General features: G+C 48.5%; 1 protein-coding gene across 1 annotated transcript in view; it reads right to left on the reverse strand.

Moving 5' to 3' along the window:
• LOC126334647 (ATP-binding cassette sub-family C member 4-like) overlaps positions 1-15,509 on the reverse strand; it is a 261,187-nt gene that overhangs the window by 123,436 nt on the left and 122,242 nt on the right. The window contains exon 10 of the mRNA XM_049997092.1: positions 1,396-1,682. Within this exon, the coding sequence (XP_049853049.1) occupies positions 1,396-1,682 (287 nt within the window). The remainder of the gene's footprint in view (positions 1-1,395; positions 1,683-15,509) is intronic.

Raw genomic sequence — 15,509 nt, forward strand, 5'->3', positions numbered from 1 at the left:
CAGTCTATAATGACCGTCTTCAAATCTGTTTTATAAAAACGATGTCCTAATGCACTGCGTCGTCTTTATAAAACAGATCTGAAGATGATCATTATAGACCGAAACCGGTAATCTGTTGACAAAAGGTTTGTGACCATAGATCTAAAGTAAAGGAAATTTACTCTATATTCGCGACAATGTCGCAGCTTGTGGAGTTAGGAATGCCGCCCGCACTATGAAGCACAAGTCCATTAACACATCTCCGTTACTGCAGTGATTTTATTTTATTCCAGTCTAGATGTATACAACTAGCCTGTAACGAAATTTTCATTAAAAAGATTGCTCAAGAATTCATAAATTATTTAGTCACGTTAGTAGCATTCTTTATACCGGAGTACGAGTTCTCCCTGGATCGCCGGCCGGGGTGACCGAGCGGGACCGCGGGACCGCTACGGTCGCAGGTTCGAATCCTGCCTCGGGCATGGATGTGTGTGAAGTCCTTAGGTTAGTTAGGTTTAAGTAGTCCTAAGTTCTAGGGGACTGATGACCTCAGAAGTTAAGTCCCATAGTGCTCAGAGCCATTTGAACCACGCCCCCTGGATCAGAAAACAACAGGAGCAGTCCGTACCCATTTCAATCACTTTTACTATTTTGTATAGTAAGTAAAGTGGCAATGACCGGAGAAGTCGGTGAATGCAATCCAAATTTGCTGCTACACTACTGCTTTTCTATACTACCCTGAAAAGTCGCCTTACACCAAGGATAGCGCAGTAAATTTTCGGAAGCAACTAAGAGTAAGTTAGTGAACAGAAGTCCATGCTGTAAAACGGACTAGCACAATTAACTTCTACGCAGAAATACGTTAGAAAAACAGAACTAAATTACTTATTATTACTCAAACAGCCATAGCTATGGGCAAGTTTTGTCGTCTCTATGACAGCTGCTGCACGGGAATTTATAGATTATTTATCACAAATTTTAACATTTACTATGCATTTTCAACATTCTCATAGTAAAATGACTACTGGAAGGATTAAGTAAGAAAGTAAGTCGAGCATACAGAAAGTCCATGTTGATGCACGGGTAACAGACGCAACTGAATTATTCTGGGCTTACAAAGAACATCAACTAATGGTGAATACCACAAAACAGCCGCAATGAGCGAAAGGCAAGTTTTCAGGATTGTGTCTTGGTCCGGCAAACGATTGTAATCTGCTACGATATTTCAAAAGAACTGAGGCAACTTTGCAAATTCATCCAGGAAATTTAATTCTATGTGCATAGTGAAGCGATTGTTCTAAAAACAGTTAAGTTAGACAACAACATCAATACGATCACGATTAAAATTATACGACTCTCTATTTGTATATAGCTGGTTGACAAAAATAGTGGTTTTATGGTAACTGGCTGAGGTACCTGGCGAGGCTGACCCTGGCCCTCTGTCCGCCGCTGAGGGTGATGCCCTTCTCACCCACCAGCGTCTGGTCGCCGTACGGCAGCAGCTCAAAGTCCCTGGACAGGGCGCACACCTCCACCACGCGCTGGTACTTCTTTCGGTCGTACGGCTGTCCGAACAGGATGTTCTGCCGTACGGAGCCCACGAATATCCACGGCTCCTGGCTCGCGTACGACACTTTTCCACCAATCCTTAGGTTTCCAGACGACGGAGATAGCTCATTTATCAGCAGGTACAACAGGGAACTCTACGAAAAAAAAGAACAAATAAATAAAAAATTACTAGTTTCATTCGTGATAATTATACGTTGTTGAAAACTGGTTTATTGGAGCTCTCACTGCTAGTCTATCTTACAAAAGAATCCACATCTCTGAATAACTACCACACCTGCATCCATTTGAACTTGCTTTCTCTATTCATCACTTGGCGGTCCTCTACAGTTTTTACATCTCACACTTCCTTCCTTTACCAAATTGTCAGTTTCATAATATCTCATGTTATGTCCTACCAACCGATCCCTTCTTCTAGTCAGGTTGTGCCTCAATTTTTTTTTCTCCAGAATTCGATTCAAAAAATGGTTCAAATGGCTCTGAGCACTATGGCACTCAACTGCTGTGGTCATTAGTCCTCTAGAACTTAGAACTACTTAAACCTAACTAACGTAAGGACATCACACACATCCATGCCCGAGGCAGGATTCGAACCTGCGACCGTAGCAGTCGCACGGTTGCCAACTGCGCGCCTAGAACCGCGAGACCACCGCGGCCGGCAATTCGATTCAGTACCTCCGCATTAGATCTACCAGTGTAATCTTCAGCATTCTTCTGTAGAACCACATTTCAAAAGCTTCAGTTCCCGTTTTGTCTAAACTGCTTCCTCTCCATGTTTCACATTCATAAAAGGATATACTCCAGATAGACGCCTTTATAAAACACTCCTAACACTTAAATTGATATTAGATATTAAAAAATCGGCTGTCATCACTTATTTTGCTGCCCATAAATGAAAACGCAGCTATTACTTCAAATGTCTCTTATTTGCTCAGTATCGCCTGATTTAATTCGACAACATTCCGTTGCCCTGGTTTTAGTTTCGTTGGCATTCATCTTATAATCTCTTTTCAAGATAGTATCCGTTCCGTTCAACTGCTATTCCGAATTCCTGACCGGCTATGACAACACTTCATTTCACAGCTTTCTCAGTGTGTCCATTGAATAACATTGCGGAAAAGCTACAACTCCGTCTCACCGCCCTTCTCAGTTACTGCTTTCCTTTCATGTCCTTTGAATATTACAACTGCAGTCTGGTTTCTGTACAAGTTGTAAATAAACTTTTGCTTCCTGTATTTTAGTCCTGTTAAACTCGAGATTTCAAAGCCTGTGAAACAGACAACACACTCAAAAACTTTCTCTAAATCTAAAACGCTATAAAAATATGTTTTCCTTTCTTCAGCTTATTTTCTAAGATAAGCCGTAGTGTCAGTACAACCTGTGTTCCCACATTTCACTGGAACCCAAATAGATCTTCCCCACGGTCGGCTCCTACCACTTTTTCCATTCTTCTGTAAATAATTCGTGAAATTAGTTTTCAATCGTGACTTAATAAACTGATAGTTCCGAAATATAAATCCTTTCAGGCACATGTCTTCTTTGCAATCTGTGGGTACTTTGCCTGTCTCACACATCTTGCAAATCAGGCGATACAGTTTTGTCATGGCTGGCTCTCCCAAGGCTCTCAATAATTATAATAGATTGTCGTCTATTCCAGAAGCCTTGAATCGACGTAGGTCGTTCTGTGCTTTGTCACATTCTTCCCGCGGTACACTATGTGTTCAAAAGTATCCGGACACCTGGCTGAAAATGACTAAAAAGTTCGTGGCGCGCTCCATCGGTAATGCTGGAATCAGTATGGTGCCATGATGACAGCTTCCACCCTCGAAGGCATACTGTATGTCAGGCGCTGGAAGGTTTCTTGGGGAATAGCAGCTCATTCTTCACGGAGTGCTGCTGAGGAGAGGTATCGATGTCGGTCGGTGAGGTCTGGCACGAAGTTGGCGTTCCGAAACATCACAAACGTTTCTATAGGATTCAGGTCAGGACTCTGCGCAGGTCATTCCATTGCAGAGGTGCTAATGTCGTGTAACCACTCCGCCACAAGCCGTGCATTATGAACAGGTGCTCGATCGCGTTGAAAGATGCAATCACCATCCCCGAATTGCTCTTCAACAGTAGGAGCCAAGAAGGTACTTAAAACATGGGTGTAGGCCTGTGCTGTGATACTGCCACGCAAGCAACGATAGGTGTAAGTCCCCTCCATGAGAAACACGACCACACCATAACACCACCACCTCCGAATTTTATTGATGGCACTACACGCGCTTGGAAGATGATGTTCACCGGGCGTTCGCCATAGCCAGACCCTGCCATCGGATCGCCACATTGTGCACCGTGATTTGTCAGTCCACACAACGTTTTCTCACTGTTCAATCGTCCAGTGTTTACGCTCCTTACACTAAGCGAGTCGTCGTTTGGTATTTACAGGCGCGAAGTGTGGTTTATGAACAGCCCCTCGACCGTGAAATACAAGTTCTCTCAGCTCGCGCCTAACTGTCGCAGTACTAGCAGTGAATCCTGATGCAGTTTGGAATTCCTGTGTGATGGTCTGGGTAGATGTCTGCCTCGACCCTCTTCAACTGTCGGCAGTCTCTGTTAGTCAACAGACGAGGTCGGCGTGTACGCTTTTGTGCTGTACATGTCCCTTCGCGTTTCAACTACACTATCACATCGGACACAGTGGACCTAGGGATGTTTACGAGTGTGGAAATCCCGCGTACAGACGTATGACCCAAGTGACACCAAATTACCTCACTAAGTTCGAAGTTCGTGAGTTCCACGGAGAGCCCCATTCTGCTCTCTCACGATGTCTAATGACTACTGAGGTCGCTGATATAGGGTACCTGGCAGTTGGTGGCATCTCAATTCACGTAATAAGAAGAACGCATCCTTTTGGCGGTGTCCAGACACTTTTGATCACATAGTGTATCATACCTCCCACGTCACCTTTCAGCGTTCTCTTCTATGATTAGTATTCGTTTCATGTCTAAGTTTTCGATATTCATACGTCTGCTTCGCTATTTTCGAAGGGTCTCTTTAATTTGTCCACAGATGTCATCCACTTTTCCCTAGTTATGAATGCTTCTACAGCCTTGCATTTGTCCCCTAACCATTTCGGTTTGACCACTCTGCACTTTTTGTCAATCTCATTTTATAGGCGTCTGTATTATCTTTTACGTGCTTCTTTTTCTGCCTTTTTATACTTTTTTCTTGCATCAGTTAAATTCAATACCTCCTGTGTTAGCCAGAGATTTGTACTAGGCCTTATGTTTTTACGTACGTTATCCTCTGCTGCCTTCGCTACTTCATCTCCCAAAGATACTCACTCGTCTTCTGTTGTATTCCTTTCTCCTATTTCAGACAATCACGCTTATGTCCTACCTTTCTGCAATTCCATCAGTTTGAATCAACAGTTCAAAACCAATAAATTATGGTCAGAGTACACATCTGCTCTTACAACTTACAATCTACCATTATACAGTCAATGAGTTCCCAAGTTTCTTTTTTGTATAAACCTTCCTTTATTATACTTAAACCAAGCGATTAAATCATGCTCTGTGGAAAATTCTACGAGGTGACTTCTTCTTTCATTCCTTTCCGCCACACCATGCTTTCTTACTACTTTTTCTTCTCTACTTTTTCATGCTGTCGAATTCCAGTCGCACGTCAGAATGGAGTTTTCACCTTGCTAACCTGAATAATTTCTTTTGTCTCATCATGTATTCTTTCAATCTCTTTATCATCTACAGAGCTATGTGCTTTAAAATGATGGGTGTTGGCCTCGTGCCTGTCTTGGGCACGATAATCCGTTCACTGCACTGTTCATAGTAACTTACCCGCTGTCCTATTTTCTAATTGATTACTAGCTGGTGTAGCTGGCGTCGCTAAGGGAGTTGATATGAGATAGTGTGGTAGTTGCAATAGAAGGATAAACTTTAAAGTATAAGAGGTAAAAAAAAGTATTGAAAAGATGTTACAACTATGTGACATACTTGTTTACATTTTTCATTTTGTTCAATGGTTCAAATGGCTCTGAGTACTATGTTACTTAACTGTTGAGGTCATCAGTCCTCTAGAACTTAGAACTACTTAAAGCTTACTAACTTAAGGACATCACACACATCCATTCCCGAGGCAGGATCCTAACCTGCGACCGTAGCGGTCGCGCAGTTCATTTTGTTATCTGGGGTACATATGTACAAATTTCTCGAATTTCCTACTCGAGAGCAAGCTATGTAAAGTTGACTGTGAGAGAAGCAGGAGCCGGCCAGTGGGGCCGAGCGGTTCTAGGCGCTTCAGTCTGGAACCGCGCGACCGCTACGGTCGAAGGTTCGAATCCTGCCTCAGGCATGGATGTGTGTGATGTCCTTAGGTTTAAGTAGTTCTAAGTTCTAAGGGAATGATGACCTCAGATGTTAAGTCCCATAGTGCTTAGAGCCATTTGAACCATTTTTAGAAGCAGGAGTCTTGATGCCGCAATATTTTGAAATTTGTCCTTGCTCTTTGTTAATTGTAAAACTGTAGTCTAATTTGATTATAAACTGCAGACTTTTAAATTGGAATGGCAGTTCAGCGTATATCAGTGGCATTCCGGGGATAAATAGTGTGTGTCCTGTGTACTTAGCAGTCGTGAGGTCGGCTTCGACGTTGTTATCCGACTGCTGTTGGACTATCATTCTTGTTCCATTACATAGTTTAGGTGAGATGATGTTTATGAGTAGTGTGATTGGAGATACCAATAACGGCATTCCTGGTATTGTGAAGAGTTTAGAACTTCTGTAGGGAAGTTCACACTTTCTTCAGTGTTTAGTATCGTGTCGCTCGATTTGTATATTCCCTCTTCACAGGGAGTTTTCTTTTGAATGTTAAAGTTGATGTCGTCGACAGTATTATTCTTATTTGCCAAAAATCCCTTTTTCAAATATAAAGTACGGATTGGTATAGTTGAGAACAATATTTGGATAAATTTGGTCTCTTGAGTACGGTTTCAGCAGCGCCTATGCTGCAGAAATTCATGTCGAGTTTAATGAGGCTGGTCGTGTGGTCAGTAGTATATCTACATCTACATATACATCTAAATGGATACTCTGCAAATCACATTTAAGTGGCTGGCAGAGGGTTTATCGAACCACCTTCACAAATCTCTATTATTCAAATCTCGTGTAGCGCGCGGAAAGAACGAACACCTGTATCTTTCAGTACGAGCTCTGATTTCCCTTATTTTTTCTTGCCTTCGCCTGTTTGTAAAAGTTGCTGAGCAACATGTGCTCTTGTTTCGTCTTTCGATAGTTCAGCTCTCACATTCTTTGTTAATAGTGGTTTCTGTATGTATGGCCAGAGATTTGATTTGTTTTAAGTAGGAATTGATCTCGTCTGCTAGTATGGACTTGGGGTAACTGGAAGTGTTTGTTGAAAATCTTCCGAGTATGAGTAGAGTTCCACCCATCACTTCTAAGTTTCCTTGTAATGTTTTTATGTGCCATGTTTTATATGCCATTGCGCATTCGTCCCAGAAGATAATTTTAGCTTGCTTTAGAAGTTCACACTGTCCAGATGCTATTGAGATTTAACATACCAGGAATTGTTTTTCAGCTACATTGAACGGTAGCTGTAGGGTGCAATGGGCAGTCCGTCCTCCTACCACAAGTGTGGCCGCAGTGCCAGATGATGGCAGTGCAAGTGCGATGGCTTGCTTAGCACGTGTTTCCGCCAGCGACAGGTTTATTGTAAACGTTTTCCCGGTACTGCCTGGTGCGTCCAAGTGAATGATTCCGCCAGTGTTGTTGCCGATACGGTTCATGATAACGTTGTAATTTCCTTTTGATTGTTATTGAGAAGCGGTTTGTTGTGAGAAGTATGTTTAAGTATTTCGTCGATGTACTTTTTTCCTTTGTACTTTCGAAGTTTAGAACACTGATAGCATCTTTTCATGGTGCTTGCATTACAAGTTGTACTAAGGTCTGGTTGTTTATTGATAAACATTTATCTTCTAGGCGAATGAGTGTTTCATTGAAGAGGTCGTTACTGAATTCGATGCTCAGTTCAGGATGAGCTCGTCGGGTTTGGTACAGCATCTCATCACTCATACTTCGACGCGCCGAAGTGTCGTCAATTCGAAAGATTTAGATAACACAGAAACCTGGGCCCGTCGCTGGCACACCACCATCAATTCTGAAAAGACACAGGCTATGCTGACCACCCAGAGACTTGGGAGACTTCCATCTACATAGATTCCGACTCTCCTGGCGCAGATCCACCAAGTATTTCGGCGTAACCCTGGACTCTAACGTGAAAACCCCACACAGACAAGGTCCACAGGAAGGTCTGTGCCAGGATGTCCATCCTATACCCTGTCCTTAATACAACCAGCTCCCTTCCCTGCTCTATAGGAATAAATGCATATCTGGCCCTTATACGGCCAGTAATGGAGTATGTATGCCCTGTCTGCTGATACACAGCGAAGCAGTATCTGGACAAACTCCAGAGGCTGCAGAACCGCGCCCTCAGGAGGACACTGCACCTACCCAAGGGATTCCCCACCGACGATCTGCACCCCGCTGCCGAAATCCCCCTCCTCAAAGAAAGATTCCAAGATCTGGCAAGAACTCCCAACGAGCTTTCCCAGATCTGGAAATAACCTCATCCACTCCTTAGGTCTATATGACGTGTCCCGTGATAAACACAAACGCCCTATGACGATCTTCGACGACGGCTAAGTCGAAGAGAAAAATCCCAAAAACTCCAGGTCCTAGTACCAATACTTAATCATTAAAACACCCAACATCTCGTCAACCTCAGGTAAGTACAAGACACCGCCAGAACACCACCACAATACACAGACAGCCAAAACAGTCAAAAAAAATCACACACACACACACACACACACACACACACACACACACACACACACACAAACACACACACACACACAACACATATTGTAGAGTAAAAGCCAACAGGCTATAAACTCCTCCATACACTTTCCCAAGGAGGGGAAAGTAAAAGGTGAGAGAGAGGAGCAGACGCATGCGACGGCACTCGCAAAGTGGCTGCCGAAGCGCGCGGACGCTCTATGCCAACGCTGCGGAGGCAAACCCTTTGCTTGTGATTTCGTTGCGCCGGTTCACACAGTTGGCTACTCGCCTTGTGTGTTCTCGCTTACCAGCGTTCTCCCGGAATTGACATCAGCCTGTCATGGCCTTTAGGGACTCGGGTGGCAAAATCCACGTGGCGTGACACCCTATGAAAGAAAACAAAATCGTCGTCGGTTTCTAAACAAAGCAAAGTTGTCGTGTTGGGGGTCACGACATGGAGGAGGAGCCGAAACGAGGAGATCGATTCGGCGAGACGCAGGGTGTGGCATATGACCGTCCAAATGAGATTTCCCGGACGGCGGCAGCGTCTGACCCCCACCACTGACGAAGACGACGAGAGAGAGTGCTACGCGCGGCCGCCGGATGGATGTGGAAATTGCCGCGAATGTTCGGCGCCGCGACCGCACGTATGATGGAGACGACGCACAGAGCCGACGGTCCCCCTGACAAAGGAGGAAACTGCCGCCGCCATCGCCAGGCTGACTCCTCAGGACAGTTGCAGCTACATGTAACGTTTGGCTATGGGTACAGAAGAGGATAGCGAGGAGGTACTTCCTAGACTCCGGTCCTTGCTACCCGTGGGTGGCGACATCCAAGCGGATGTCGCAGCCGCCACGACAGCTGCCGTCCCAGGAGTCGCGCCAGAAGCAACCACGCCTGCAACAGAAGCTGGCACGCCCTCGCCAATGTCCGATCTGGCAACGCCAGACAAGCCTGCAGAGGCAGAGCAAACCTCGCGGATGAGGCCAGCCGTGGCTGTAGAGGACACTCCGTCCCCCCAGGCAAGTTCCGGTCACGCCAGACGGAAGAAGACGAGGGTGCGTCTCAGGACGACCGCATCGCCAAGGAAACCCGATGAAGAAGGCTTCATCGCGCCCTCCCGGCGCCACACACCGAGAGCCAGGGCGCTGGAACTGGTGACGTTAGAACAGGTACAGGACGCAAACCTGTATGCAGATCTGCCAGAAGTAGCCGAGGCTGACGCGGACGGGACCACACCGACCACGGCGCCGAAACCACCCCACCGCCCGTCGCCGATCACCATGCATTGGCGCGAGGGCTATGGTGAGCTGCGAGAGAGGCTTTTACCCAGTTGTAAAACAGCGAAAGATGATCGCGGGAACCGACACCTACACGGTTAGAGCAGAATGCATCAATGACCGCGCGAAACTCGTGCAGGGCTGCGAAACAGAGAAGTGGCACTGCTTCACGCAGAGTACTGAACAGCTGAAGCAGCTAAAGGTCATCTTTCGCCACCTACTGATGAAGATCAAACCGACGTTCCTACAGCGGCAGCTGGAGGAGGGCGGCTTCCAGTCCCACCACGTCGGCCTGCTGTGGTCGCCCAGGACCCACAGGGAAACGGTCTTGTTCCTAGTGGTATTGGTTGACAACTGGAAAATTTGTCAGGTTGACAACATTGCCAACTTCGATGTAAAAGTCGAATCACTCCGTGCGAAAGCAAGCGAGCTCAGTGCTTGAACTGCCAGTGCATGGATCACGTGGTAAAATTTTGCAGGATGCCTGAGAGCTGCTGCAGGTGCGCCGAGGAGCACCAGTCGCGGGACTGCCCGAAGGAAAAGGAAGACCAGGTGAAGAGCTGGAACTGCACCGGGGACCACGTCGCCTGCTACCGAGGATGCTCTGCATTCAAGCGCGGGAAGCGCACCAGCCGCGCCAACCCGAGTCGCAGCTTCGCGGACGCCGCTAAAGGGAAGCCGGCCGCCCCCTCCGAGAGGCCAGAGCCGCTCGCAGGGGAGGCCTCACCCGCACCGCAGCCGTCGCAGCTGCCCTCGCTGGCGGCACCACCTACGGTCGAGGGAGTCGGCTTGCCGGCGCCCGCGGTTGCGAGGAGAGTTGCCGCACGCACAGGGCGTTCCCAGCACGCCGCTCCGCTGCCGACCACGGGAAACGTCACGATGGAGTCAAACCTTTATGACACAGCGAAGGAAGACACCACCGAGCTGCCCGCGCTTCTGCGGTCGCTCAACCAGCTGAAGACTGTGCTACCGGTGCTCTCGGGAGCAGTGATGGCGGATCTCCAGGCTACCGCCAGGAGAAGCCAGCCTTTAAATGGATAACGACAATATTTATGGGTTAACCACTTGCCCTTTCAACGCTAGGGGTCTCCTCCCCCAGCAGAGCGAATATCGCCAATTCCTACGAGACGAGACGGTCGACATCTGCCTTGCGCAGGAAACCTTCCCAAAACCCGGGGTCGACGTGCGAGCAGCAAATTTTTGCTGCTAGCGAGATGACAGAGCCACCCACGGGGCGACATTGCCATCTACCAGCACTGGGTCCAACTGCCGGGGCTTAATGAGCTGGAGGCCACAGGAGTGGCTGTCAACACCACCGCCAGGAAGATTCTTTTCGTGTCGATGTACCGGCAGCCTGGTAGAACGCCTGATGAAACGGACTTCGACGCCCTGATGTCGTTGGAGGGCGACCTTTCATTGCCAGGGATTTCAATGCGAAACACACCGAGTGGAACTCACGAACTCTCACCCGCAGCGGGCGCCGCCTCTACCGAGCTGTTCACCGTAAGGGCGTGATCACGTGGGGCCGATTGACCCCACGATCTTCCCTGCACGGGGACAACCGGACGTGCACAATATTGGTCTTATCATGGGAATAGGGCAATTTGCGACCGCCGAGACTCGAAACGTCCTGCCCTCTGACCACGTTCAGGCTATTTTTGGCCTCGACGTGGTCGGAGCTTCTCTTCCAGAGAGCCGTCCGAGCTATCGCAGGCTGGATGCTCCTCGAGGACACGCCAAACCCCACAGAGGTAAGGGCAGACACCGCCTTAGCATTCTTCACCCGAAAAATACGAGCAGCAGATGAAGCCATGCCGAGATACCGCCAAGGGCCACGAGACTTCTCGCGTCAACTACTGCGCCCTATTCTGGTCGCGATTACCTAAAAGAACCGACTGTTTCGTGAATGGAAGCAGACTCGCCAACCAGACACGAAGTGCTGCTTAAACCGCAGGAGACGGGAAATTAAGTCAGCAGTCGAGCAACACTGGAGCAGTGCGTGGTGCTAAAGTCCTTCCTACGCCGGCGACAGCGAATGCCGCCATTACAGGTCGAGAATGACTTCGCCAGCGAACCGAATGCGAAAGCCAGTGCTCTGTCGGACGCGTTTGCAGCGAACGTCACACCGGTGGCCAACGTCATCGACGTGGAGCACATATGGCGGGTCCAAGAGCAACTACCAACCTTCCGCGCCGCAAGGGAGTACGACGACGTTATCGAGCCGATAACGGAGGAAGACGTTGCTGTACAGCTTCACTCGCTGAACCCCAGGAAGGCTGGAGGCAGCGATGGCGTCACAAACCTCCTGCTGAAGAACCTTCTGCCGGGATTAAACCGGCAAGTTGCCGATGTTTGCAACGAGATCCTCGGATTAGGTGTCCACCCCTCTGTGCAGAAACATGCGGAGGTTGTAACCATCTTGAAATCCGGCAAGGACACACGCCAGGCATCCAGCTACCGACCCGTCAGCCTGCTCCAGAGAAGAATGATGTAACACATCTTCCCAGGGGGAGGGGGGGGGGCATAATCCCGGACGAGCAGTTCGGGTTTCGGGAAGAACGTGCCACTTCCCACCAGCTCCTGCGGGTGGTAGAACCGGTGAGGAGAGCCCTGGAAGCAAGGGAATGGCTTGGGGCAGTGTTCCTCGACGTCCGCCTAGCGTTTGACTCGGTGTGGCACGACGGTTCCGAGTTCAAACTCTTTGAACAAGGGATACCGACGTCCCACATGATGCTACTGCGGTCGTACCTGTCTGAACGAACCTTCCACGTGAGGGCTGACGGTGGTACGTCCACAGACCGGCAGACACGTGCAGGGGTGCCACGGAGGTCGGTACGCGCCCCTTTTGCTGTGCTCCCTGCACACTGACGACGTCCCGAAAGTGGCAGGAGTTGAACTGGCTCTGTACGAGGATGATACGGCCCTGTTGACTCGCAGCATGAACGCCCAAGTGATGAGAAACCGCCTCCTACATGGGTGCGACGCCTTGTTCTCATGGGCAACAAAATGGCGACTGAAATTCAATGCCACGAAGAGCCAGGCAGTTGTCTTCACCCAAAGAATCCTGCCGCCAGGGCTTACGCCAGTCGAAATTCTGGGAGAACCTATCCCATGGAGTAGGACGGCAAAATACCTAGGGTTCACCCTAGACCGCAGGCTCACCTGGAAGGATCACATTCGTAATGTCAAAGGGAGAACAATAGGACGCCTTCGCGTCCTGTATCCGCTGCTAAACCCGCAGTCGTCATTGCTACCGCAACACGGCATCACGCTATACCTAACATTGGTGCGCCCGAAGGTAGATTATGCGGCAGTGGTCTGGGGGAAGCCGCAGATGTTCTTCCGAGGCACTACTCGACGCGCCAACTCCACGAGGACGCCGGGATCCCGCCGCTCCGAGATGATATCCGCGCCATCGCAAAGAAGTTTTACGGGAAAGTGGGTCACTCCCGCAACCGGCTCATACGAGGACTGGGCCAACAACCGCACCTCAGGGCAACCGCGTGTTGGCCTGAGCTGTTGAGGGATTAAGTTTTACTAATCCACAGCAGAATGTGTTTACTTTTTTTTTTTACACGTACCCACCAGCAAGGACGAATCAAGAAGAAAGGTAATGTCTATTCTCTCCCCCTTATGAACCGCAGGAATGACAATTTCTGTCTAAAAAGCACCACATCGAGCTAAGGACAGACTCGTCTTTCTCGGCTTTGGCAGACAGACTATTCCATCAGAACCACCTGATGATGGCGGAAAGGTTATTCACCGAGCCGGCCGCGGTGGTCTCGCGGTTCAAAGCGCGCAGTCCGGAACCGTGCGACTGCTACGGTCGTAGGTTCGAATCCTGCCTCGGGCATGGATGTGTGTGATGTCCTTAGGTTAGTTAGGTATAAGTAGTTCTAAGTTCTAGGGGACTAATGACCACAGCAGTTGAGTTCCATAGTGCTCAGAGCCATTTGAACCATTTTTTTTTATTCACCGAAATAGCGTGGGACTTCAACGATCGCATCCGACTGGACACCCGAGAGCCCTGGAAACAACACACACGCCAGGAAAACCTCCGATCACATATACCGGTCTTGTTTTCCCTATTGACGACATCCTTCTGATTACTTACCGCTGGAAGGTCCAAATAGGAGGCTTATTTACTTCCAGAATATTCTACCCAAGTTGATGCCATCATCATTAAGCCATTTTCCTGGCGAAATCATAACGGTTGTAACTTGCAATTGCTTACACCTGTTCACAGTACCATATCAGCGAGGCCACATACAACCGACATGCCTCTGCAACGACTGAAACAGCTGCTGGTCCCCTTCAGGAGCCACGAGCGAGTCTGGCCCCTCCAAAGATACGCATCCGTTGTCGTTGTACCTACAGTACAGCTATCTGTATCGTTTAGAAAAGTGAACCAGTTCCGCTCGGCATGGTCCATCGTTAATTTCTATGTAATGATCTTAATACTGCGGAAACGTATAAGACTAATTTGCAGTTTTTGGTTACAGTGGCGCTGGTGTTCTTCGATGTGAAACGATTCTCCTCGTCTGTCTCCTCGGAGCTTACGCAGAGTCAGGTGAAGTCGCCTTGCGCCCGCTGCCAAAGTCCACGAACTCTTGGTGCCTTGCGGTACGCGAGACCAATCACGCGACGTTACTGTTCCGTAGATTTCCTTCCAACCGTTTTGTGTCTGACCTAAGTAATTTCTGTGTTCTGATATACATGTGATAACTAGCCAAATAAGTGTTGACACATCGTTTAGACACGCGAGTGAGAGTTAACACTGTTACCACATCGTCAACAACCGGTGTCTTCCGTCTCTTATGTAAACAAAACAAGAGCATAGTAAAAGTCAATGACGGTAAGGACATACACGAGAACTCGACACTTTAAATTTCTGTTGGAGTACAACGGAATTTATTCTTCTTTTAAAACCCGTCGGGAGGTCCATTCGTCCGCTACACACCGCCTCCAGGTACTTACTGTAGTTGTTCCACACTCTGCTAGGCAACCTCTTACTTAACAGTCCGTTATGTTCGTTAACATCAAGACCCACCTCGATAACCTATGCGCACGAAAGCGAACGCACTTCCGAGCACTTCTGAACTTTCCACAGCTAGAAAACAACCTTACGGTTCTCTGAATACTACACTTCCGAAATGCACTTCCACATTACTTCTGCCCTATAGGGTTCAAGTCGCCTCCTGCACCCTCCCACTGCCACTAACCGATTTCTCGATTTTGCGAGCTGTCCACAGGTCCACGACATTAGTTTCACCTGCCGACACTTTGATTAATCAGCCTCAACAGAAGAAAATAGTCGCTGCGGTTGGCGATTCCCTCTTAACACTCAGAGTTCTTCTGTGAAGTGCAGCTGCCTTCCGCCGCTTTCAGAAGTTTGTTTCACAAAGAGTACCACACAACGCTTGCCATTCTGTCGGAAAACACTCGCCTTTGAGGACCACCCAGTCAGGTCAGGACAGCGCCCTACAGTCGGATTAGTGGGATACAACCCATTACCGTCAGGCTGGAGAAACAGATACTGGAAAAATGGCATCTGACATCATTAGTCCCCTTGAACTTAGAACTACTTAAACCTAACTAACCTAAGACATCACACACATCCAAGCCCGAAGCAGGGTTCGAACCTGCGACCGTAGCGGTCGCGCGGTTCCTGACTGAAGCGCCTAGAACCGCTGGGCCACATCGGCCGGCCGGAAAACCTCTGCAACTGTCGCGGCAGGTAAATGCTTCGTTACACAATCGATACCACAGAATCGCATGCCACGATGCCGTGGCTGCACGGAAGTTAGAGGACGCTACTTTCTGCAAC

Source organism: Schistocerca gregaria, chromosome 2 (genome assembly GCF_023897955.1).
Source record: "Schistocerca gregaria isolate iqSchGreg1 chromosome 2, iqSchGreg1.2, whole genome shotgun sequence".
NCBI lineage: Eukaryota > Metazoa > Arthropoda > Insecta > Orthoptera > Acrididae > Schistocerca > Schistocerca gregaria.